Source organism: Diabrotica undecimpunctata, chromosome 10, assembly GCF_040954645.1.
Source record: "Diabrotica undecimpunctata isolate CICGRU chromosome 10, icDiaUnde3, whole genome shotgun sequence".
Taxonomy (NCBI): domain Eukaryota; kingdom Metazoa; phylum Arthropoda; class Insecta; order Coleoptera; family Chrysomelidae; genus Diabrotica; species Diabrotica undecimpunctata.
Window position 1 is genome coordinate 37,761,674 of NC_092812.1, and position 25,404 is coordinate 37,787,077.

Genomic DNA, 25,404 nt, shown 5'->3' on the forward strand with positions numbered 1-25,404 from the left:
TTGCTTATTTGTAATTATTATTTTTGTAAGTTAAAATTAATTTTTCTATCGCAACAACGTTTCTCTATATTTAGAATTTTTGAGAACAAATCTGTGGAGGTTTTTGGCGGACAACAAAGTTTGATTTAATAAAAAGTTTATCTCGTTAAAGAGGGAGAAGCTCGTAGAGGCACATCCGTTTTATTAAGTTACACAGATAACACAGTAATGAAAATGAAGGTAGGAGTAAGTATACAACAGTATTTGTTTTAATACAAATTGATTGTGTGTTTACACAATCGTCTATATTGGATATAAAAGACGAGTTGCAAATACAAATAATAGATTGATTTCTATTACGGACTTAATTTAGACAAGATTTGAAATAAGTAAAAGGCTTGGCGAAGGCATGAAAAATGTTTTAAGAAAAAATAAACTGTTTAAATTTTATTAAAAATATTGTAAATACAATAAAACAAATATGCTTATATTTTTATACCTATTGTCATCTATTGATTTAGAAAAAAAGTTAGAAAAATATTATCCAGAGCAATATTCTTTATAGTATATTTCAGCGTTCTTGCCATGTACTTCTAACCATAAATAACTTATCACCAGACTTGCTAAGATTTAGAAAAAGACAAAGAAATAAAAAAAAACATAAAAACAAAAGAAATCAGTCCCAAAAAAATGGTTTCTTTTAAACTTTCTTTTGTGTATCTTCTTCTTGAATGTCACGATAATTGGTATTATTGTGGAAAATGCAAATAAATACATTTTCTCCACTCAAAAAAACTGTTTACAGTGACTAGGTCACTGTAATCGTGCCAGCGCAGAAGATCTTTGTAGGAGAGACGGTTATGGTATAGAAATTTTTTATCTTACGATGACTACAAAGGTTCCGCCTTCTTTTTTGTTGCATTAGATTTGATGATAAGGAAACACGTGCAGAGCGATCAAAAATTGACAAGCTAGCTTCCATTCGTGTGGTTATAATCATTCAGCATTTGTTACCATTGATGAAATGCTCCCTGCTTTCAGAGAAAAATGTTCGTTCCGTCAGTATATTCCCTTGAAACCTACCTAATTAATACGGACTCAAGATATTTGCAGTTTGTGATTCAAAACTATTTTATACTTAAAAAATGGAAGTCTACGTGGTCTCCCAACCCAATGACCCATATAAATTTTCTAACAACCCTAGTGATGTGGTTTTAAGATTGTGCAAACACATTTCTGGTTCACGTGTTAACTTGGCAATGAGTTTACATCAGTTCCACTTGTGGAATAGTTGCTTCGGGATTACAAAATAACTACAATTGGAACGCTAAGAAAAAATAAAACAAGAGTTTTCAAACCCCACCAAACGTCCAATCCATACAAGCATGATTAACTTTACAGAGGATATCACAATCGTTTCTTCTATCCCAAAGCAACGTAAAAATGTGATTTTAATATCAGAAATACACCATCATGATGATATTAACATAGACAGTGGTGATAAATCTAAACCAGTAATAATCACTACTTATAATAATCCAAAAGGGGATGTCGACGTTGTAGATAAGTTATGCGCTAGTTACAATTGCTCCCGGGATAGCAGAAGATGACCCATGGTGATATTCTACACATTATTAAATGTTGCAGGAATCAATACTGATAAAGAGATTTATCCAACGCATTGGTTCATCAATATTTAAAAAGGAGAGCAGCTCTTAGCAATCTTCCGACGACGCTAAAGCTGAGACTTATGAAAGTAACTCGAAGTAATGCACCGGAAAATCAACAAATGCCATTACCTGTTGAAAGGTACATCTACTACTGCTGAAGAAAGAATAGAAAAACACCTTTTTAATTTTGGAAAAGTTGGGGACAATTCGATTTTCAGTACACAAAAAGGCGTAGGGGAGACTGGGGGATGGGTTGAGCCAGTGGGAGGTTTGGGCCATAAATATTACATCTATAACGAATACTTAAATAAATTTATTTTTCCGTTTAGTGGATGCTTACTTATTGGTTCTTTGTCGTCTAAGTTCCATGTCAAATCGAAGTCTGTTAGGAAAGTTAGAGTGAAAAGTTGTTTTTGAAGCTAAACAATGCAAGTTTTTTTATTAAAATGTATAAGGATTCTTTATTTACATTATTATGTTTAGAAATATGTAGACTAATTATACGAATATGATACTTACTCAACATACTTTCAGGTATTCAATTATTTGTTAGGTTATGTGTTAAACGAAAAATCGTAATTTATTGTGGTTACTGGTACGAGGGGAGGGATGAACATATTTTATGTGGGAGGCTTAAGACATTTCTTTTCAATATTAAAAAGTGTGGGCTCATAATCGTTTGCTTTTTCTGCTAAAATGTGCACTACGGCATCTACATTATTAATTTTTTTAAGGATGCCTTTTAAATGGAAATCGAAAGGCCGACTGCCTACTGATCCTGAAATTTTGGAAACTGCCGTACGGGAAATATGTAGCACTAATGGTAAAATCCGCACAGTCGCTAAAAAATATAATATTGATAGAACGACTCTATCTAGATGTGTAAATAAATTTAAATCGAACAAAAATGTGTCGTTTGTAGCAAACTTTAATTCTTCGCCAATTTTTACTAATCAAGGAAGAATATTTGCTAGTTCAATACCTACTCAAATGTGCTGACTTACATTATGGACTTACTCCAATCGCAGTAAGAAAGTTTGCTTACATCTTTGCAACTGAAAATAATAAAAAAACTTCAGCAGCCTGGGAGAAAAATAGAGCTTCTACGCGTGACTGGTTAAGTGGTTTTATGTCACGACACTTATCACTTAGAACACCAGAAGCCACGAGTGTAGGACGTGCACTGCATTTAATAAATATACCGTTCGACTATTTTTTTGACAATTTAAATACCATCATGGAAAGGGAATCGATTACACCTAATTGTATATATAACGCAGATGAAACTGGAGTTACAACAGGTTATAAGCCCCAAAAAATAATTGCGGAGAAAGGGCAGAAGCAGGTGTCAAAGGTAACATCGTGTGAAAGGGGATCACTGGTATAGTTTTATGCACTATAAGTGCGTCTGGTAACACTATTCCGCCATTTTTAATTTATCCGAGGGTTAGGATCCAGGATTATATGACTAGAGAGCTTCCCATTGGTGCTGATGCTGCTGTTAACCCATCAGGCTGGATGACTCATGAGAATTTCGAAAAATATTTACTGCACTTCATTAGATATTCCCGAGTCGACATGAATCACAAGTGTCTGCTGATACTAGATAATCATGATAGCCATATTTTGCCAAAAGGGCTTAACATCTGTAAAAACAATGGAGTAATACTATTCATCATTCCACCTCATACTAGCCATAAGTTACAGCCCTTGGATACCAACGTTTTTGGGCCATTTAAAAGATTTTATAATGAAGTAGCCGATAACTGGATGGTTAACAATCCTGCACAGCTGATATCCTTAAAAGAAATACCTAAACCTGTGTGAAGTGCTTATGTTCGCGCTTTTACACCTGCCAATATCATAGGTGGGTTTTCTTATACTGGTATTTGTCCATACAATCCAGCTGTATTTACAGATAGTGATTTTACCAGTGCGGAAATTACAGACCGGCCAGATCCATCTCAAGCTTTACAGGCTACAAAAAATTTACTTTTGGCTACCCTTCATACTTCACAAAATATTTCAAATGCATTTGTAAGCCTTGAGGTTATAAGGCCATTTCCTAAAGCTCTTCCACGTAAAAAGAAAGCTGGAAGGAAATGTGGGAAAACACGGATTTTAACGGACACCCCCGAAAAAGACCAAATAGAAAAAGAATTTGAAGAAAGAGCTAAGAACAAGGAAAGGCAAAATGAAAAAAGAAGGAAAGGGTGGAAAGATTTAAAAAATTGGCATTAGAAGATGAAAAACAAGTGTCAGTTAAACAAAATGAAATTGAGATAGTCATGGAGGACTCTGAACAATCTAACGATTCTTTCAATTTTTCGAGTTCTGATGAGTTAACTGATATCGAGGATTAAACACGAAAATGCTGAAGAAAGCTTTATGAATCAAGACGTTTGTAAGAATGACTATGTTCTTGTACGATTTTCTACCAAAAAGACTTTCCGACATTACGTTGCTAAAATCATAAATATTAATGGCAACGATAACGACCTATTGTGCATGAGAATAAAACCTCCGGGATACAAATTTGTTTTTCCCGATGTTGCCGATGAATGTTGTGCATCGAGGAACGATCTTGTTAAGTTACCAAACCCGTCCTTTACTGGAAGAAAGGCTAGAACACATAGGCCCTTTCTTTTTCAGTTGATTTTTCTAAATATAAAAGTTTATTCTAATTAGATACACTATTTTGGCATATTTTTCAAATGTTTCTATTTTTTTTATTATTGTTATTGCAGGATTAAATTAAAATTAAATATCTAGTTACTTTCTTTAATAAATTTGATTTAATAAATTTAATTTTAACTCATGACTTTATCGTTACCTACTACTCTTGTCTCTTGAAGAGGATACTCTGGAAAGATGGGAAAGGAAAATATTGAGACGCATATTCGGAGGACGGAAGACAGAAGATGGCTGGGAGAGAAGAACCAACAATGAATTAATGGCTTTATACAAAGAACCTACCAATACTAAGTTCGTCAAGTCACAAAGAATCAGATGGTTGGGACACGTGAAAAGAATGGCAGCAAACAGAATGTTTAAACTAGTAATAACCAGAAAACTAATCGGCTCCAAAAGAAGAGGTAGACTTAAACACGTGAAGGTGAGAGACTGGAAAAGAAAAGCACAAAATAGAAGCGAATGGAGAGATATTGTCCACCAGGTCCTTCAGAGCAGTTAAGAATGTTGTATATACATATTTAAGTTAAAGTTTTGTTTAAAATAATTGTAATTAGTTAATATTAGGATTATGTTTTTAAAAAAATGCCCTAGGCCTTAACGGCCTGTTGCGCGTAAAAATAAATAAATAAACTACTCTTGTCTCAACCCTCCCTATGCTTGCCTCAAACCTCCCTTTGCTTGTCTCAAGCTTCCCTTCATAAGGGAGGCTTGAGACTATTGCATGTTGTACTTAAATCATGAGACGGTCGAATAGGAACCAAGCCTACAATACGAAAATAAAGTATTTCGCACTATTTACATAACTAAAAAACCAGTTATTGTTATCCATATAAAATTTATCTAAATGATACCGAAATATCATTATTTTACAATTCGTTTATGTGTACCTACTATCATTGTTGTTAATAATGATAGAATTCTTATTTAAGCGTATTTTGTATTGCAATTAGTATTAATAGCGATATTCAAGTTTATACTTAACAATAAACAATAAAACTTTAAATATGCATTTAAATTATTGTGTTATATAAAATATAAATGGTCAGTTTGTTTTTGATTCACAAAAATTACACAATATTTTTCATTTTTGTGTTTTGTTATTTTTGAGCGCATGATAGAGTAAGTAATACCGCACATTATATTTTCAAAGAAATTATAGTTTCTCTATAGCTACCTATTGTCTTATTTTATAAAATCTCAAAGGAATAGTATTAACTTATTCACAAATATTTATATTTCAATTTTTGTTTTGCGAACTAAAACGTATTCATAATACCAAAGCGGAAAGTAGAACAAATACATAAAGGCATAGGGCGGCTTCTCAACCTATTCCAATAAAAAATTTATTTTGTCAACAATTTGTAATGGACATGGACATTTAATTACAGGTATGTTACTTGTGGCACCTGCGCAACAAGATTCCCAGAGTTGGATTCAAAAGAAATTCTGTCAATAAATTCCCATTCTCTTGTACTTAGTCTATAAAAAACCGTTATTAGAGGAGTGGAGCATCACAATTTAAAAATAATAATCTGTAGTAGCACATTATTAATCTTTAAATTAAACATTCGTGTCATTCAAGGTAAGTTGATTTGTTATTTTTTTACATAACCTCCTTTTATTTTTTTAAATTAATAAATAATATTCATTCCGTCACACATTTCCCGAATGATTCCGAACTACTAAAAATGACAACTTCTGTGTTGCCAATTTCACAGTTTTTCCCTTAACTAGCATCTGTGTTTAAAAAGAATGTAATTTAAATCAAATATATACCCATTAAACATTACATCACATTTATATTAAACAATATTACCAAAATTAGGACATCCCGTAATTGTTAAATAATGTTCAGAAAACCAGAATTTATTATTTTAATTATAAAACTGAAAAAGTATGTACGTATAAAACCTAAATAAGTACAACCTCTATTATGTGTTTTATTTGGAATTAATTTACAACTTTAACATATTTTAATTCAATTAACATTAATTGTCTTATGATTTATTATAAACCAATATCGTAGATAAAGAATGAAATCGACAACAACGCAATAGTAAATTTTAATCAGTAAATAAAGTCGGGGTTGTTCGGAATGTAAATTAATTTAAATACACGATTGCCGTACAATGTTATTGTGTAGTTCGTCCTAATATTAAAATATCGTTTACAATTTCATTTATAATTGTGAAAAATCCAAACACAACCAGGTTGCCAGGTTTCTATTTTAATCTAATATAAACAATAATACCAGTTCACTTTGACACTTGACAGATGTTATTTTAATTGTAAAATATTTTGTTTTAATTTTATTTTTAGTGTTAGTCCGACATCTACCAGACTACTTTATGGGAGTTAAATAATATGAAGAGTCTATGATATTCCAACTCCAAAATAACTTAAACCATGGAACTAGGAAATTCAAGTATTCTTCATATGGGGGACATAGTCTCCCTATATGCAGAAGGCAATGTTTGTGGATTTTTAAGCACTTTGGGGTAAGTACTTTGAAAATATTTTATTTTGAACATCGCTTGTCGCCTGTACTGTGCTGTGTTTATCTTAATCTTTAAGTCATGTATTTTTTAATTGAAAAAATATGAGGGTAGTCAAAACTGCTAACCCAAATTTTGCATACTTGATTGAATGGTACCATCAGTACTATACATTATAATGTTACAAGAATTGAAATGCTGTTATTATAAGTAAAAATATATTTTGGAATGATAACTTTTTGAAATACTGCACCCTCTCATTCAGTCTTGCCAGTGAATTCACTTAAAAGTGAATTGAAAAAGTGTAGTTATACTGAATAAATCAATTAGATGAATACTGACAACATCAATGAATGTTGGACATATAGTAAACACTATTAGTAATTATCTGTTAATATATTTTTAACCATTATTGGTAGTGGTCATCAGCCCTGGATTCTTCGTCTCTATGTACACACATTGGTATATGATTGGTCATATGATTATTTGTTTTGATAAATTTATCTCTAGGCTTTAAAGCACATCAAAATTGTTGCAGCTACAGCTATTTATTTTTCTCATGTTTATAACTGAAACTAAATATTTACAACTTATTAACACATATTTCTGTATGTTAGTGTATGTTCTTTATTCAATTATTAGATTGATGTACATGTTTGAATTTATAGGTATATTCATATATAAATATAATTATATATATTTTTACCGCAATTTTTAATAAAATTGGAAAATACTATTATATAACAATCTTTTATTTATGATTTTATATGAATGAAACAAATAGCAATTTGTTTGTATATAATATTGCATGGCATCTTTGGAAATAATGAGGAAAAATAATTACAATAGCAATTGTTTGTAGAATATGAACAGAAACTCACAATATTTTTAATATAAATAGTATACAAACAGAAAATTTACTCTACAGTTATATCTCTATTGTATTTTGAGTGCAAAAAAACAACAGGAACTTTAGATAAGAATTTACAAAAGGAGCAAACAGGAAATTTTAAATTAGATTAAGAAATGAACACATTAAGGATATAATTTTTACATTTGAATTTTATATTATACTTACCTAAAATTAATTGATTTTAAAACAGATAAAAACACTAATTCCATTAATCTGATTTAAGTTATATTGAAATAAAAAGATAGATTATTTGACAGGACATAATGGCAGGTGTGGAGATGTGGGAGATACATTCAGTAATTTACTGGAAAAATGAGAAGTGTAGGTGCAGATGGAGGAGATCTGTAAATCACAGATCTCCTCACAGGAAAGATGCAATTAAACACAGATAGTCTATTAATATGGACAAGCATTACAAATGAGGAAGATATAAACAGAGTGTACAAAATAGGATCAAAATAGCAAATTCATTAACTGTATATTTGGTACTTTGAAACAACACAGTAGGTTTTAAAAGAATAATGCTTTTGAGATGATGTATTGGAAAATATGCTGCAAAAATATTATATTAGAATGAGAATTAGAGACATAAGCACATTCAACCAAAAGAAATCAAGAGATATACTTATTAAAATTGAGCAACAATCCCTTGTGTTTCCTTCTACAGCTTCTTTTGCAACTATTTTTAATATTGGGAAATTTTGGACCTGATTAATGCACACATAATTCTGATTTTTCAATAATTTCATAACATTAGAATGATAATAAAGAGATCAGTTGAAATATGATGATTCAACAAAAGAAATCCTTAGCATTTAGCAACAGATGTCTTGTTTTTTCTTTCTATAGTTTTTTTTTTGTAATTATTCGTGAAATAAACTTCATTTTCTGTATAATGCTATCTTAGTCATTCTTTTATAAGATATATACCTAATTTTGGTAACTTTTTCTTACTAACTATTTGAATTTTATAAATAACCTTATTATGTATATATTTGACGAGAAATGTTGTTCATATACCCAGAGTTTATAAATTGAGGATTCTTCTTCATTCGTATCAGAACATGGGTAGCTTTTTAACAGTTTCACAAATTTTCAACAATTTTTTGGTTAAAAAATATGCATACTTCCTGACACTATCTATAAATAGTTGTGAGTTTATGTATATTCCTTTCGCTTTTATCAAGCTCTCCATTGTTTACATTATAAACAGACTTATAAATTATTAGATTAGCTACTGCTTACTGAGACTTTTATTTAGTTTTTCTAGTTTTAGGGGTTTACTTTAGCCAGATTTATTTTGCAATCATTCACATAACACAGACAGTGGTAAACAAATAAACTGAGCATTACTTTGAATAATATTCTAGCTTATATGCATCTTATATTTAGTACCACATTGCCAATATGTACATTTAAATCATATTAATGTAAAACTTGCTATTTTTAGCCATATTAAAATGTAAAAGAATTTTTAACATGAATAGGAAAGATTAATCAGTGCAAAATTAATCAGTAGCTGAGTTTAAGCATAGTTATTGAGTTCATTGTTAATTTATTGCTGTAGTTCTGAGCCTTTTATTAATTCACCATCTTCCTAAAAACAATGAGTACTGTAGCTTCCGAGATACAATGGGTGTTGTGGTTTAAGTATGAATTGTTTCTCAGAAACGGCTACAGCAATAATTTTTTTCTTTCCTTAATAAATTAGCAATAAATTATAGTGTTGGTCTGAATTCAACCTTATAAAATGGATATGCTAACTTTACAGACATTCTTATTGCTTCATTTTCTCCATTTCCCAGATTGAATTCTCAGTGTTAAAGTTAAATGCAGAATAGATAACTTAAAAACATTGAATACCTTAGAACTATATACTAAACTACCTAAACAGTAGGAACCAAATATCGTAGGAAGTCAAATTACCAGATTGAGAGGCCAGATCTTAAGGACTGTAGAGTTTAAGAGACAAAGCATATTATTGTCATCTAAAATGCTCTAAAATCATGCCTATTTCAATATTGTTCTACCGCAAAAAATGTTTAAGCACAGCACAGTATATATTGCTCATTTTTTTAAATGTTAACAACAATTTTATTCCAGGTTGGTAGATGATAGATGCGTAGTATGCCCAGAATCGGGCAACCTAACGAATCCACCAAAGAAGTTCAGGGACTGTTTATTTAAAATATGTCCCATGAACAGGTATTCAGCCCAGAAGCAATTCTGGAAAGCAGCCAAACAGAGCATGAGCTCTAACACTGACACTAGTCTGTTAAAAAGATTGCATGTGAGTATATTCAGTATTTTTTTATCATTTGTATTGTTTTCATAAAATTATACACTTATACATAAAATCTCAGACATTAGCTCGTTCATTTGGTTCTCCTAAATAAACTTGTGTCTGTAAATCCGCAGGTTTTTAAATTTCAGCTTCCGCAATTATTATAAGACAAGTTTTTTGTTATAAAAAAAACTATTCTCTACATCCTTTTCTTTCTGCTTTTTACGATTTTTTGCAGGCAATCATGAAAAATTCAAGTGTCCTCGTATTTTTGTCTCACACTGTATATTAAAACGTATTTACTTTAAATCACATATAACACATTTAGTTGTATTTAAATATGTAATCAAATTTTCATTTAATTTTAAAAGCGCGCCAAACATTATTTGTGTGAACATTTGGTAAACATTTCGAACTACACAAAGAATTTAACTTTATACACAATTTCAAGTAATCTAGTGATTAATGATGGATAAATTGTCTGGAAAATGTACGTGCATTGAACACGTCAATTTTTTTCTAAAATTAGACTATACCTCGTATCGGTAGTTGCTTCCCGGTCCACTATGTCGGGATTGGGACTATTATAATTTTTTAGATTAAAAATTATTATCAGTATCCTCAGCTATATTTTCGGTCTCTTTTGAAGTTGGTTCTTTGTACCATCTGTTTTTTAACGTTTATAGATCCCTCTATTATTCACAATTTTATTGATTTGGAGGTCTTTTCAGTATATCGACGTGAAAAGATTTTTTTTGTATCATGTCCAGCTTGATTTTTGAGAACCACTACCAAAGCGATCATAGTGTGTTAACCCAGGATCTTTACCTCAATGGCAGTCGTGTTGGATAGTGCATTATTGCCTTATCTCGCCATTGGGAGACACGTATTTTGGGATACCCATCCATCCTGGTATTGAATACTTTGACAGTTGGATGGAAGTAATATTAGAAGAGAATGAGACAGCAAAACGTCAATGATAAAAGAAGTTGAAAGGTCAATCGAACTGCAGAAAAATAACAATGCCCCTGGATGTGATGGAATACCCACATGGACTAAAGAATCGTAAGTGGACGCATATCTATGCTTGCCCCTATGATTTATTGTGGTAGGCGACTATCGCGTCGCGGTAAAAATAAGACGGGTTGCGTCTTCTTAATCGCTGTTATTATTTAGTCCCAAATGGATTGACTTGTATTTGAAACAATGTTTTCAATATTTGCGTCTAAACAATCGCGCGACTAGAGCTATTGGAAGACCGAGAGAGCGATGCGAGGATGATGTAGATGATGACGCAAGAAATCTCCTTGGCAGTCGATCATGGAGGAGAATGGCTACCGACCGTAACGAATAGAGAAGTTTGCCGAGGGATGGAATTGTGCTATAAAGCCATAGGATGGATGGATCCATCAATGTTGTTTCAATTCTGAATTAAATTGCCATTTTGAAGCTATTTTTTCACTATATGTAATTCTTGGAAAGTTTTTTTCTGTTACTTTGGCGACCGTTGACGCTAGTCAATAGGGTTCTTGCTTGGATGAAGTAGAATCTCTAAACCAATTTTTAACTATAGGACTGTCTTCTCGAGAGTTATCGCACAAACAGACATTCACACGATCTCAATAAGTACCTGCTGGACCTTTAAGAATAAAAAGAATTCATACAGAATTTATTTCCTAACGTGTATCTTTTTTATAAAAATTTAAAAAAAAATTCTTTCTCTTATATTTTGTATAAAAACAAAAATATAATTAGATTATATGATAACCATTTCTTCCAGCATGCCGCAGAAATCGAGAAAAAACAAAATGAATCAGAAAATAAGAAATTATTAGGCACAAAAGTGCAGTATGGAAATGTAGTACAGGTAAGTTGTTCATTATTACGTATTTTCTCTATATCTGTGTATCGACTATTTTATAAAATGTTTATTATGACTCAGTGTTATAATTTTTCGAAGTCAACGATCGCTCTAAACTCTAAATAATAGTATGTGGTATTTATTAGCACCTGCACTTCCTCGAGATAGTGTTTGATGTTTACATGATAATGATGATCTTAATGGTGCAGTTGAATATTGCTTCTGTTTTAGTTGTTTAGTAGCAGTCACTCGGAGGAACAGCACGCTGGGGAAGTTATTCCTTAACTCTCTTTATTTTATTAGTACATTTTAACGTAGAATTAATGTTGATTCTCCCTTCTTCCACTATTAGGCTATTGATTATGTACTTTAGAAAGGAACTACATATAACTTTAAAGGGGTTTTATTATCTCATATGGTGAATGGACCCCCAAATATGAAAAAACCGCGAAGTGTTATCATTTAAAGGGGTGCGGTTTTGAGAAAAGCGTGAATTTGTCTCGATACAGTAGGGTACATTTGGGGGAATTCTATGAACTTTTCGTACATATACATAAAAAAGTTGTTAAAAATTAAATTTCCTATCGAAATGTCACCTTAAGTTAAAACTCTTTTTTTTTTTGACAAAAATATATTCACTTTAAAAGGTGAAATTTGCATAGGAAATTTAATAACTTTCCTGTAGATGTATATGTACGAAAACTGCATAGAATTCTCCCAAATTCACCCCTTTAAATGGTAGAACTCCGCGATTTTTTCATATTTGGGGGTTCATTAACCGTACGAAACAATAAAACTCCTGTAACGTTATAGTTCCTTTTAGCCCTATTTTTTAAAATAATCAATAGGCTATATTTCATTCGTTTTCATTTAAATATATTTGCTTTTCCTTATCTAGCAGTTACTCTTAGATTCCATCAGGGGTAAATTTCTTTAATAATTTACCGGAAAACAAAGCCACCAATTTGAATTTCCATATATATTACAAGTTTAAAATTATTCTGCTGAAGAAACTGATGTTTCAGCGAAATATGTCTATGGGAATTAAAAACGGTGGTTTTGATTTACCCATTTGCAATAATGTTCTACATTTACTATGAAGTTTCTTATAAAACATTATCAATCTCAGCAGTAAGCTGGGAGCGGAAATTTCGGTTGTTATAATTATTAATCGGCTGATAAATACCATTCTTATCATTTTCTTACGTTATTTGAAAGTTCTACAGAAACGATTTAACTTGTAAAAAATCGGAAGAAATAAATAAAGATATTTTTGGTCTTTTATCAAGAAAGGTGGTTATAATGAATTAAAAAATATCTATTTTGATATCAGAAACGTCAATGGATAGCTGTTTATTATTTTTTACTACTTTTGGTCAAATTATACCACAATTTTCGATTACTGTATCGTTGAAAGTGATGACAATAAACGTGTTTATGCAATAAACGGGACTGGCTTAGTAGATTTCCTCATATATAAAATAATTTAGGGAAATAATACAACGTAAAAAATTAAGGATATATTAAGATGGTTTGGTTGATAGTTTTTAATATTATTGCATTCCGTAGACAATAAAATACACTGCTCCTAGAAATTAACGCACCAATTCATATCAATATAATATGTTTAGCATTTTAGCAATTTAAGTAAACTGTACAGTATTTTACTATGTTTTGAAAATCCCTTCAAATTGCTATATCATCATTTTTGAAAATCTTATACTCAGAGAGATTAATTTATTTAAAAATCAATGAGAATATTTTATCTCCTCGAGTGTTCAATATAGGCCTACCGCAAGGTAGTATTTTAAAATAGAAAGATGGTTTTAGATTTAATTTCAATGCAGGGCATCTGCCATCCACTTATATGTATTTCAATCTTATTAAGTATTATCAGAGCGTCATATTATCAGAGACTTTGCATACGGCGCTATGATGGTACCTAATAAGGTTGAAATACGTATAAGCGAATGGCAGATGCTATGCATTGAAATTAAATCTAAAACCGTCTTTCTGTTTTATTTCTTTACTCGGTGTCGAGTGCTAGAAACTAAATTCTATAAGTTTTATATATTTTATATAATATAGATTTAGAAGATAGTGTGCCAAATAACACAAAAATACTCCAATTTGCAGATGATGTACTTTATTCAACAAACAAATCAATTGATTGTTCTAAAAATACTTTAACATCAGCTATTTCATCAGTACATGCATATTATAAATCAAATGGATTAACCCTTGAGTACTCGGTAGGGGTTTGTCAGACAATTCCGATAATAAGTTAATAGCATAATTTTCTTAATAAGTTTGGTCGCGCGCTCGTATACTAACCCCAGCCAAGGAAGAAAAAAGCTGAACAAATCTCATACAGATGTTTGAAGCTTATAAAAGGAATATGAGGGTTAGCTGATGAAAAATCCGTGAAGATGTACCGCTGATTTTTTTAAATAATCTTAAAAGTCAAAAACATAGTTTTTTGCATATAAAAAGATTCTTATACATTCTAGAGAAAAATGTTTCAAATAAAAGCTGTAGATCATTAAAAGTTCTTTATTTTGAAAATTTCCAAAATAAAATACCTACATAAAAAATTGACCGAGATAATTCTCAAAAAATAAAACAATGTTTTTTAAAAGAGCTGACTTTTTAGCTTCTAAACATTTATAATATCTTTGTTTTTTTATGGCACACGGTTATAAGTAGGCTCAGTGAAAAGCTGGTGAACAAGCACACTTTCCAAAAAAAAAAAACAGAACCTTAGACAGACCACAGCAGAACACGTTTAGGAAGAAATAGGGCATTAAAAAAAGGCTGTGAGAAGAATTATTCGTCATCAGCATATAGTTAACGAATAAGATATCTATTGTTCATTTATCTTAATAATTAATTTCTCCGAGTTTCTTGAAGACTTTTCGTAGTAAACTGCACTGAACACCAGTGCAGTTTACCGTGCCTTTTACTACAACAAAAGGTTTCCTGCGAATTCCGTTAATCGTTTAGAGGTGTAATTTGGTTGAATGTACTGTAGTTGAGAAATTTGTATTTATGTCTACATCAAGCTAAGAACAGGTTCAGACCATCGCTGTCACGTCATTGGCTGATGTAGACCTGTTCAAAACTGTTTTAGATCGGAATGGCGCCAAAGTACTCGTTAATGACCTTGACAGCGACAAACATGAGCGAAATAAATTTCTTGTCGCTTATTTTCTGACCAAAACTGACCAAAAGTTTATGTCTATTACCTACAAATAATTTCTTATCTGGGAAATCCCAAACAACTTTGAATTCTAAATTGATACTATATTAAATATATTTCCGTTACATTTAGGAATATAACAATACGCAATACGGACAAGCGACCGGTGTAGGCTGCGATAAAACTTTATGATAACCAGCTACTCCAAGTTATTTATAAAATAAATTAATCAATTGATTAACTGCATATTCTGAACTTAACTATTACAAATACAGAACAGTTCACCTCTTACAATTAAAAACGCATTAATTGGATGATTCGATAAAAAAATAAAGGAAACACTGGAAACTGTAGTTAAAAAAATCATCATTTAATAGTTTCATTTGAATAAAATTGAACTCTACATATGATAATATATAGACTATTTACTACATTTATGATTTCGATGGGAAAAGCCCACAATAATTTTGGATGCCTTCGATTCATTTGCTTTTCTTAAGCTTCTAATATTTGTATTAAATCAGAAGAAGCTGCCGTTCTTGTATATATGGAACATTGTTCAGCCCTTACTATAAAAATATAGGCTCTTTGGTCGATTTATTAATTCAAAATAATATAGTATACTTCAGCGTTGTTGACATGTACTTGTAGCGCTATAAAAAATACTTTCAGATAATTACCGCTTTATAATATTGAGGTATTTTATAATTTTGTACTTGAACGTTTGTTAATTAAGCTCTTAGGATTACTTTGCAATTTTTAATAAATAATATCTTGCCAAATATGATTAAAAAAATAGATTAGTGTGAAGCTAATACCAGTAGGTAATAATGAAGTCTTTTTTAATTATTATTAATAAATATTCATATCATTGTCTTTGTTATTTATTTATCTATCTTTTAGTTAGTCTGTCTTCTCTGTCTATTAAGTCTTTTAACACGTTCACTGCCACGTTGGTCCCCTAGTGCCAACACTGATGCTGCCTCAGCAGGCCACATGGGGCTAACATATAATTTGCCGTATCAGGCTATGTTGGTCTCATGGGGCCAACATCTTTTCTAATAGCTGATGGGCGGTTGGAGCGTATTTAACTATGTACGATTGTAGAAATGGACCAACATGACGCACAAGCTATATTCCTTACATATAATATAAAATAAACTTTATTTAATAAATAAACATGTTTGCATTCATAAAATCATCATCATGTAGCGCTACAACCCTGGGTGGGACTTGGCTGACTGTACAACTTTTTTCCAATTTGTTCGGTCTTCCATCAACCTAGGGTCAAATGGAATGTTCATTTTCCGGAGATCTGCTTGGATGTTATCTCTCCATCGCATTCTGGGACGCCCTAGTGGTCTTTTGCCTGTGGGAATCTCTTCCCATACCAGTTTTACAAGTCTATCGTTATGCAGTCTGTGTACGTGTCCTGCCCATCTTAGTCGCTGTGATTTAAATTCATAATGTGGGTTTGCCTGCTTGTAGACTGAGAGGGATGGTTTCTCGGGATTGGTTGGGTTTGGGGTGCGTGGGTTTCGAGATTGTTGGATTTGGAGTTATTTGCTTTGGACAGTCAAGTTTAAGGTTGTTGGAATAAGGTTTTATGATTTTAAGATGTCTGAATTTAGATTTTCCGTTAGAGGGTAGTCGACATAAGTTCGGCAACGCTCATAAGTCTGGCAACGCTGTCGAAAAATATTAAAACGAAGCATGTTAATGCTTCAGACAGTTGTGTCGATGTTATGATAGCACGTGGTCTTCGAGTAGACAGGTTTTTGGAATGAAATGTGTGCGGGAATACTAATGTTCATTTTGAATAAATTCATTTTGACATTGCATTTTTTCTCTTAATGCAAATTTGTTTCCTGACGTATGCCGGCTCCTGTACTGTAAAATCATATGGTTTGTAGACTTTTTAAAACTAGGAAACTTTAAAATGCAATATCTCAGCGAAAAAATAAGATATCTGATTATACTCAACGCCATTTAAAGATTGAAGCTTATACTTTAAGACGGTTATAACAGTTTCTGGGAGAAAATTATATTACGATGCTATATAACCTCAAAAATCCGCATTTTCATTTTTAGGTTAGATATTTCAGATACCAGAGCTAATTTGGAGTTCAAATTCGAATTCAGCGCATAAAAAATCTTCTGACAAGTAGATTCTGATCTCTGGGTCCGAATATTAGTCAACTTTTGTCGACCTGTGTTAAGACCTATGTTAACTCAAAAATATTTCAAAATGTCCGGAATCCAGCGTATCAACATTATGTTACATTGTTAATCTAAAATAATGTTCAAATCTTGCCATATTCGTAAGATCTTCTTTTATGCCCTAATTTTAATGTATTTTTTGTTTTAGTTATTACATTTAAAGTCAAACAAGTACTTAACAGTAAATAAGCGCCTTCCGGCCTTATTAGAGAAGAACGCAATGCGAGTGTACTTAGATAGTAACGGTAACGAAGGTTCATGGTTTTACATCTTGCCTTTCTATAAGCTTAGAGCTACGGGTGATAATATAGTCCTTGGTGACAAAGTGATTCTAAATCCGCTAAGTCCTGGCCAACAACTGCATGTTTCTAATCACAAATTGTCAGATAATCCTAGTTGTAAGGAAGTTAACATTGTTAACGGAAACACATCGTGGAAAGTTACGCTGTTCTTGGAACATAAGGAAAATTTAGAGGACATTCTAAAAGGAGGAGACGTGGTTCGGTTGTTTCATGCTGAACAGGAGAAATTTTTAACTATGGATGAATATAAGAAGCAGCACCATGTGTTTTTGAGAACTACGGGTCGCACTAGTGCTACGGCAGCAACAAGTAGTAAAGGTATTTATTATTTAGCATCTTCTTCCACATATTTCTTACTATAAACTATATTTTAGCTCTATGGGAGGTAGAGGTTGTTAAACATGATCCTTGTAGAGGTGGAGCAGGTAACTGGGACTCCTTATTCCGGTTTAAACATCTAGCGACAGGGCAATATTTAGCAGTAGATGTAGACAACGAGCATGTAGAGGTGGAAGAAGACAAAAACAAAGTTAACGAAGCTGAACGAAATACTGAAAATCGCCGATACCACCTAGTACCTCTAGGCTGCCTTTACGACATAGCAACCTTGTTTGAATTAGATCCAACAAGTTTAACAAGGTCTGATTCCTTGGTACCCCAATCGAGCTACGTTCGGTTACACCACATGATTACTAACAGCTGGGTTCATTCTACTTCGGAGTCCATAGACAAAGACGAAGAAAAGCCAGTCATGTCTAAAGTTGGCTGCGCAGTGACTAAAGAAGACAAGGAGGCATTTGCGGTAATTGCTGTATCGCCAGTTGAAGTCAGAGATTTAGATTTTGCTAACGATGCTTGTAAATTGCTATCTTCTTTGTCAGTCAAACTGGAGCAAGGTACAATCTCACACAACGAAAGACGGTAAGTACATTCAGATGTTTTTAATACAACGAATTCATAATTATCCTTTGTGACACCTACATCCTTTTTGAAACAATGTTCCTAGTTAGAAATTCAAATATACTTTTTAAAACATTCCCTACATATGTTATTGATTGCAGATCCTTGACAACTCTTCTCCATGACATTGTTTATTTCATCGCAGAACTGGAAAACGAGCAAAATAAAACAGAAGCATTAGAGTTAGTGGTCACCAATCCCAATCGTGACAGGCAGAAACTGTTAAGAGAACAATCCATACTTAAACAACTCTTCAGGATATTACAGGTGTGTTTTTTTATTTTGATACTTTTATGTTGTAGAAAGCCTAGAATACTTTTAAAACGTGGTTAGTTGTATATTTTAGATGTCAAACTTTGTCAAATACTTTGTTTAAGTTTATAAATGATATATTATGCAGATATATTCAAAGATTGAATATTGTAACACTATTTACACTATTTATGTACTTCGTTTATATTTATTATATTATATAAAATACAGTTTAGACTAGTGATCCATAACATTAACCGTTCTTTATTTAGCTATTGAATAATATTCGAGATAATTAACAGTGGTAAAAGTGTTCTAAGAGTTTTCTCTACCAACTACTGGTATGGTGACGCATTAGATGTCTTTTTGGAACATCTACACACAATAGATTGCATTAAATATTTCTCTTGCAGGGTCCTTTTTTGGACAGTGGTGGGGAAGGACCGTTTCTAAAAATAGAAGAACTAAACGATCCGAGACATGCACCATATAAACACATATTTAGGCTGTGCTATAGAATTTTGAGGCTAAGTCAGCAAGATTATAGAAAAAATCAAGAATACATAGCCAAACATTTCGGATTCATGCAGAAACAGATTGGGTATGACATTTTGGCGGAGGATACGATTACAGCATTGCTGCATAATAACAGGAAGCTGTTGGAGAAGCATATAACTCCAGCAGAAATCGAAACTTTCGTAGGATTAGTCAGAAAAAATATGAGCAACTGGGAATCTCGTTTTTTAGACTACTTATCCGATCTTTGTATATCTAATAAAAAGGCGATACCCGTAACTCAAGAATTGATATGTAAAAGTGTCTTAAGTCAGAAAAACGCCGATATTCTCATCGATACTGAAATGGTTAGCACACAAGTAGAAGTACAAGAAGTCAATGAAGATGGTTCGATAGAACGAGAAGATGAGTCTCTGATAACTGACGTAGAAGAAATTCAACTATTTTACGGCACTCCTCGTAAATCTGTATTTTTAAGTGACCTTTGCAGGAATGCAAAGTTGGGAATGAAAGAAGATCAAGCCATTTTGGATTATTACAGACACCAGCTGGATTTGTTTTCAAATATGTGTCTCAATAGACAATACTTAGCCTTGAATAATTTATCGCCTCGATTGTCCATTGAGCTTATACTGAAATGCATGTCAGATGAATCTGTTAGTTTCGACCTGAGGGCATCTTTTTGCCGACTGATGCAAAACTTACACGTTGATAGAGATCCTCAAGAGTTAGTAACTCCAGTAAAATATGCTAGGCTTTGGTCGGAAATACCATCTCAGATGTCTATTTCAGAGTAAGTACATTTTGTTTTATTTAGTTAATTTAAGAAATGTTTGTCTTAGTTTCCGAGTAATTTCCAGTGTTTAATTAATATTTCAATCTTTGGTATGGATATAGTTTTGGTAATAGTGGAACTTTTGCTACCGTACTATTGAGTTTCTAATAGTACGGTGGCAAGTTTCTTTAAAAACATCGCCCAATTTTTATATTGTATGTATTGTGTTTGTTGTTAACGGATGCTAAATATTCCTCTTGCATTCCTTCTATACCATTGTCTAACAATTAGATTAACGCATAAAACAAAAAATTTTTTTGGTTAATAATATAGTTTATTTTATATATGACTGAAATAGACTCGGGCAAGAGCAAACTTTGTTTTTTTTTTAGTTATGATTCAAATAAAACTCCAAATGCAAATAAGGAAGCTGTGAGAGAAAACTTTTCATCAACTATAGCATTTGTTGGAGAATATCTCTGTAATGTAGTGGCTAAAATGTGGTCGTTTGCGGATCAAGAACAGAACAAATTGACTTCTGAGGCAAGTGGTTTGCTGTTTGACGTTGTGAGTGATTTTTTTAAATGTTTGAATTTTCAGGTGGTGAAATTAGCTAGAGAACTAATATATTTTGGTTTTTATAGTTTCTCTGATTTGCTTAAATTAACAAAAACTTTACTCAACATTTTAGATTGTGTTTCTGAGAGTGATTTCTTGGATGGGCGTGTACCATCAGTAGACATAGACTGTAAGTATTTCTTATATATTGTCCACTACTTTCTAACCATATTATTTGTTTGCATTTGAATACAAGTGTCTTACCAATAGTTATCTTCATGAAAATCTTGGAATAATTACACAGAGACAATGTGTGTTGGCACAACAGTCGATTTTAGACGTCTTACCAATAGTTATCTTCATGAAAATCTTGGAATAATTACACAGAGACAATGTGTGTTGGCACAACAGTCGATTTTAGACGATCTTCACGAATAATTACTAGTTTTCTTTCCTTAAGTAATCCTAATTCAAGGACATAAAGTCTTTATAGTCCAATAATACTCAGTGTGTTAATAGAATAGCATAAATTTAATGAATATTCACTAATTGAAACCGGGCAATGATTAAAGCAGTCTTTTAATTTCTATTATAAGAGTTTGCACTCATAAATGCGCAGAAGTCAACAAAAATAGAAGGTTACACGAATTTTACTTTTTATCAACAAATATGCTGTGCTGTACAATGGTTAGTCTCTTTTAACTAGGTTAAAAACTTGTATTTAAATTTAAGCAAATGTTATTTGTTATTTACTGAAGCAATATTTGTTTTAATACAGCAGGAGAACCAGTTCCAGAAAAAAGAGGTATTTTGTGTGGATTGTTTAGTGTGTTAACTTTTTTTTTCTTGGTTTGCTGTGTATATATTTTTCTTAGTGTGACTATATGTTGTAGATACCATGTATTTTTAAGAAGTAGATTTACTTAATAAAATTAACATTTTTAATAATATTAAATAAGGAGCCTTTATTTCTTCTATCAATAACATTCTACTCCCTATAAGGCCGAGGCAGGCCAAAAGTGAGCTAGGAACTAAGCAAATTAGGCTGTTCTTAAGCTGTTAAGAGACCATAAAATTAGTACTTTTATACTACAATAATTTTCAATTGAAGGTGATTCATTAGCAACATCGCATTTAACACGACCAACCGATATTCCCCTTATCAACTTTGCAGAGGCGTACCAATATTTTAATTATTTATTACCTATTTATTTAAAGATATTAAACACATTAGTGCACTATCGTCTAAAAAGCCACTCTCACTACCTATATGGGCTACAATCAGTCGTTGCCCTTTACCCGTTGGTCTTCGTAACCTTGTTGATAAATCGTCCACAAATGCTTGACGATAACTCGTTACAGTTCTATCTTTCCACATTTTAAATACTGTGTGACCTCCATTCGCCCACGTTTCTTCCAGATAATAAATCATTTTGGGATCAGAACGAACCTCTTTAATAGAGCGAAGATATCTTCGTCGCCATGAGACTAAATCTTCTCTTCAATTGTCGATACAGATACTATACCGTTAAAAATGAAGTGAATGCTGTGATACGCTCCACATATATTCTTCTACCGACATAAATTTCCGCTTTCTTTGTACATTACTTGGACTCTCTACGGCATCCATATAAATGACATAAAAAGAATAAACATCAATCGTATTATTCTGATAGTTGTCTGTTGGTTACTTACCTCAAAACCTATTTTGAAGTTAATAAATATAATAAAGTCTATTTAATAAATATAAAACAAAGTCACACTCACAAGAAACATAACACACCACGCCTATGCAGATCTGGACGCTTGATGATGAAGAAACCGAACGAATAAACTATTTCTTCCATTCCCACCCTTTCCAAGGACGTAAATATATAGACCAGAGAAGTGTTGATAAGTTTACCGATGTTTCAAAGCATTCAACGAACTTGTATAACTATTCGCTCGTGAATCACACCGGTATGCAGAAGGTATATTGTTCAGAGGTCAAATTTTATGGAACCATCTTACTTTTTACTTATCCAAATTGGCGAAGCATACACGAAATGGTCCCGGTAAGAATTTACTTCTGACATTTAACATTGTTGCCGTTAGTTCTCAGTTCAATTTGTAGATGAGTCACCTTCAATTGAAAATTGTTAAGTATAGACAAAAAACGACAGATTTTATATATGCGTTCTACATTGCCCTCTATAAGTCTAGTTACACTATTAACACGTTTTAACGACATGGATTATGAAAAATAATCTTAAATGAAACCTTCTTTTCTGTGTATAATATTCAAAAATTTAAACGGCTTTATGTAAATCTACTTCACTATATAATTGTATTCCCATGTAATTTTTAACACTTTTTTTTCAATAGCAGAAGGAGGTGTATTAAGAACAATAGGTGACATGGGAGCTGTTATGACATCACTTACTTTAGGCTCAGGAGGTAGGGGTGGTTTATCCCCTAACTCTGTGCCCCATGGAAAAGCAATACAGTATATGAAAGAATATCCATTGGTGATGGATACCAAGCTAAAAATTATTGAAATATTACAGGTTGGCATCTATTTTTTTAAATAAATTCATTTATTTAGTTTCTGTTATTTATTCGGATATTTCAACAAATCAAAGATGTCTTTTCTACATTTATTCATAGTCTTTATTATCTTATCTTCATTAGGACTGTCCAAATACATAACCAATATGGACGGCTTACTTTAAGCAGACTAGGCTTATGGTGACTGTAAGACGGTTAATGTCATTATAGTAGCTGATATCGAATTATTGCGAACTTGGCAAGGAGCCTTTATAAATATTTTATAAATCCTGATACTAGTTTTTGTTATATACTAAGTCCCACCTAACTATTCCTTAAACGATAAAATAAATTAATAATTTTTTGTGTAATTATAAAAAGACGGACAGGCGTATTTTGTAAAGTGGGAACATATGGCAAGTAATAATTTATTTAAAAGGTCTTATATCGCCATTAAATACTGAATGATCTTTGAAACTTAGCCACAGGATAGCACAAACATCAAATACACTAAATCACACGACAACCGTTTTCAGATGTTGACATTTAAGGAAAATTTAGATGACGTCTATTTGTGACAGGTGTCAATAAATAATCAATAGTAATAAAATAAATCGTAAAATAGGAAATTTAGAAAGTACATTGATTTATTTGAGCGGTTTACATAAAATTATTTGAGAAAAGGGCTTGACAGCTATACCAATTTTACACAGAGCTTCTGTAATTATTAGTAGTAGTCCATACCTGTAGTAGTAGTCCATACCTGTATTTTACACAGTCTCCATATTAAAATGATCAAACAGAATCTCAAAAAGTTCCCAAAACGTACTGATACAAGAGCTCTAAAATGAGTATTACTTGCCAAATGAATCAATTTAAAAATACATTTTAACGAATAAGTAAAATAAAAAATAAGTGGTGAAAAGTAATAATATTGATGTTCTTCTCTTTTAGTTTATTTTGGACGTTAGATTGGACTACCGTATCAGCTGCTTGTTGAGTATATTTAAACAAGAGTTCGATGAAAACGAGAAAAATTCAAGTGTTGGTGGAGATGTTAACCTGGGACAAAAAAATATCGACTTAGAACGCATTGCCAGTCAAGCGGAAGGTATATTTGGCAGTAGTGAGGAGTGCGCTGTGTTAGATCTGGACGGGCATGGTGGACGAACGTTTCTAAGAGTTTTGTTGCATTTGACGATGCACGATTATCCGCCGTTAGTTTCTGGAGCTCTGCAGTTGATGTTTAGACATTTTAGCCAACGCCAGGAAGTACTCCAAGCCTTCAGGCAAGTCCAGCTGCTAGTTTCAGACAGTGACGTTGAGTCGTACAAACAGATTAAAGCAGATTTAGACGTTTTAAGACAATCGGTAGAAAAGTCGGAGCTTTGGGTCTACAAATCAAAGTCATTAGATGATCACACTCCTACCAAGAAAGGCAAAGACGATGAAGAAGAATCTACGACTACTACTAAAGCGCCACCTATGGGTGTGTTAGAAAAGAAAGGATCTGCTATTAATCTCGATGTTGGCCCTCCTTTACACCAAGACCAAGCTGATGAGTACAAGAAAATACAACAGATCCTTATACGAATGAACAAATTATGCACACACGGTTCGCTCGGTGGAATTATTAAGCCCCAGAAGCACGAACAAAGGCTTTTACGAAATGTCGGAGTTCACACAGTCGTCTTAGATCTTTTACAGGTACCATATGATGAAAAAGAAGACATTAGAATGAATGAACTGATGAGGCTGGCTCATGAGTTTTTGCAAAACTTTTGTCTAGGAAATAAACAGAACCAAGTGTTACTTTATAAGCAGTTAGATCTGTTTCTTAATCCTGGGGTGAGTAAAATTAATATATTTGTTATTTAAATTTAAGTGATAAAATAATAAGAAATATTCCATACATTTTCTAGTTACATTACAGGAATATTTTTGTTTAAATCTTTGTAGATTAGGGAAGCCCAGACCGTGTGTTCAATATTCCAGGACAATTCAAAATTGTGCAATGAGGAAAATGAAAAAGTTATACAGCATTTTGTCCATTGTATAGCTACACATGGAAGACATGTGCAATACTTGAAGTTCCTACAGACTATAGTAAAAGCAGAAAATAAGTTTATTAGAAAATGTCAAGATATGGTCATGCAAGCAGTAAGTGCAGTATTAATTTACATCAATTCAACTTTATCAA

At 32.2% G+C, this 25,404-nt stretch overlaps 1 protein-coding gene across 8 annotated transcripts in view; it reads left to right on the plus strand.

Annotated features, from left to right (window-relative positions):
- Positions 1-5,768: 5,768 nt before the first annotated feature.
- The window catches only part of Itpr (Inositol 1,4,5,-trisphosphate receptor), a 38,486-nt gene continuing 18,850 nt past the window's right edge, over positions 5,769-25,404 (plus strand). For 3 of the 8 annotated variants that reach the window (XM_072546429.1, XM_072546433.1, XM_072546436.1), the window contains exons 1-14: positions 5,769-5,925; positions 6,663-6,841; positions 9,855-10,041; positions 11,816-11,902; positions 17,464-17,935; positions 17,992-18,538; positions 18,679-18,844; positions 19,243-20,138; positions 20,513-20,663; positions 20,721-20,868; positions 21,457-21,483; positions 23,043-23,224; positions 24,159-25,052; positions 25,164-25,364. In XM_072546429.1, the coding sequence (XP_072402530.1) occupies positions 6,750-6,841; positions 9,855-10,041; positions 11,816-11,902; positions 17,464-17,935; positions 17,992-18,538; positions 18,679-18,844; positions 19,243-20,138; positions 20,513-20,663; positions 20,721-20,868; positions 21,457-21,483; positions 23,043-23,224; positions 24,159-25,052; positions 25,164-25,364 (4,050 nt within the window). In that variant the 5' untranslated portion in view covers positions 5,769-5,925; positions 6,663-6,749. Of the gene's footprint in view, positions 5,926-6,401; positions 6,562-6,662; positions 6,842-9,854; positions 10,042-11,815; positions 11,903-17,463; positions 17,936-17,991; positions 18,539-18,678; positions 18,845-19,242; positions 20,139-20,512; positions 20,664-20,720; positions 20,869-21,456; positions 21,484-23,042; positions 23,225-24,158; positions 25,053-25,163; positions 25,365-25,404 lie in introns of those variants that run through there. The other 5 variants (XM_072546434.1, XM_072546435.1, XM_072546437.1 and 2 more) reach the window with 3 other exon arrangements.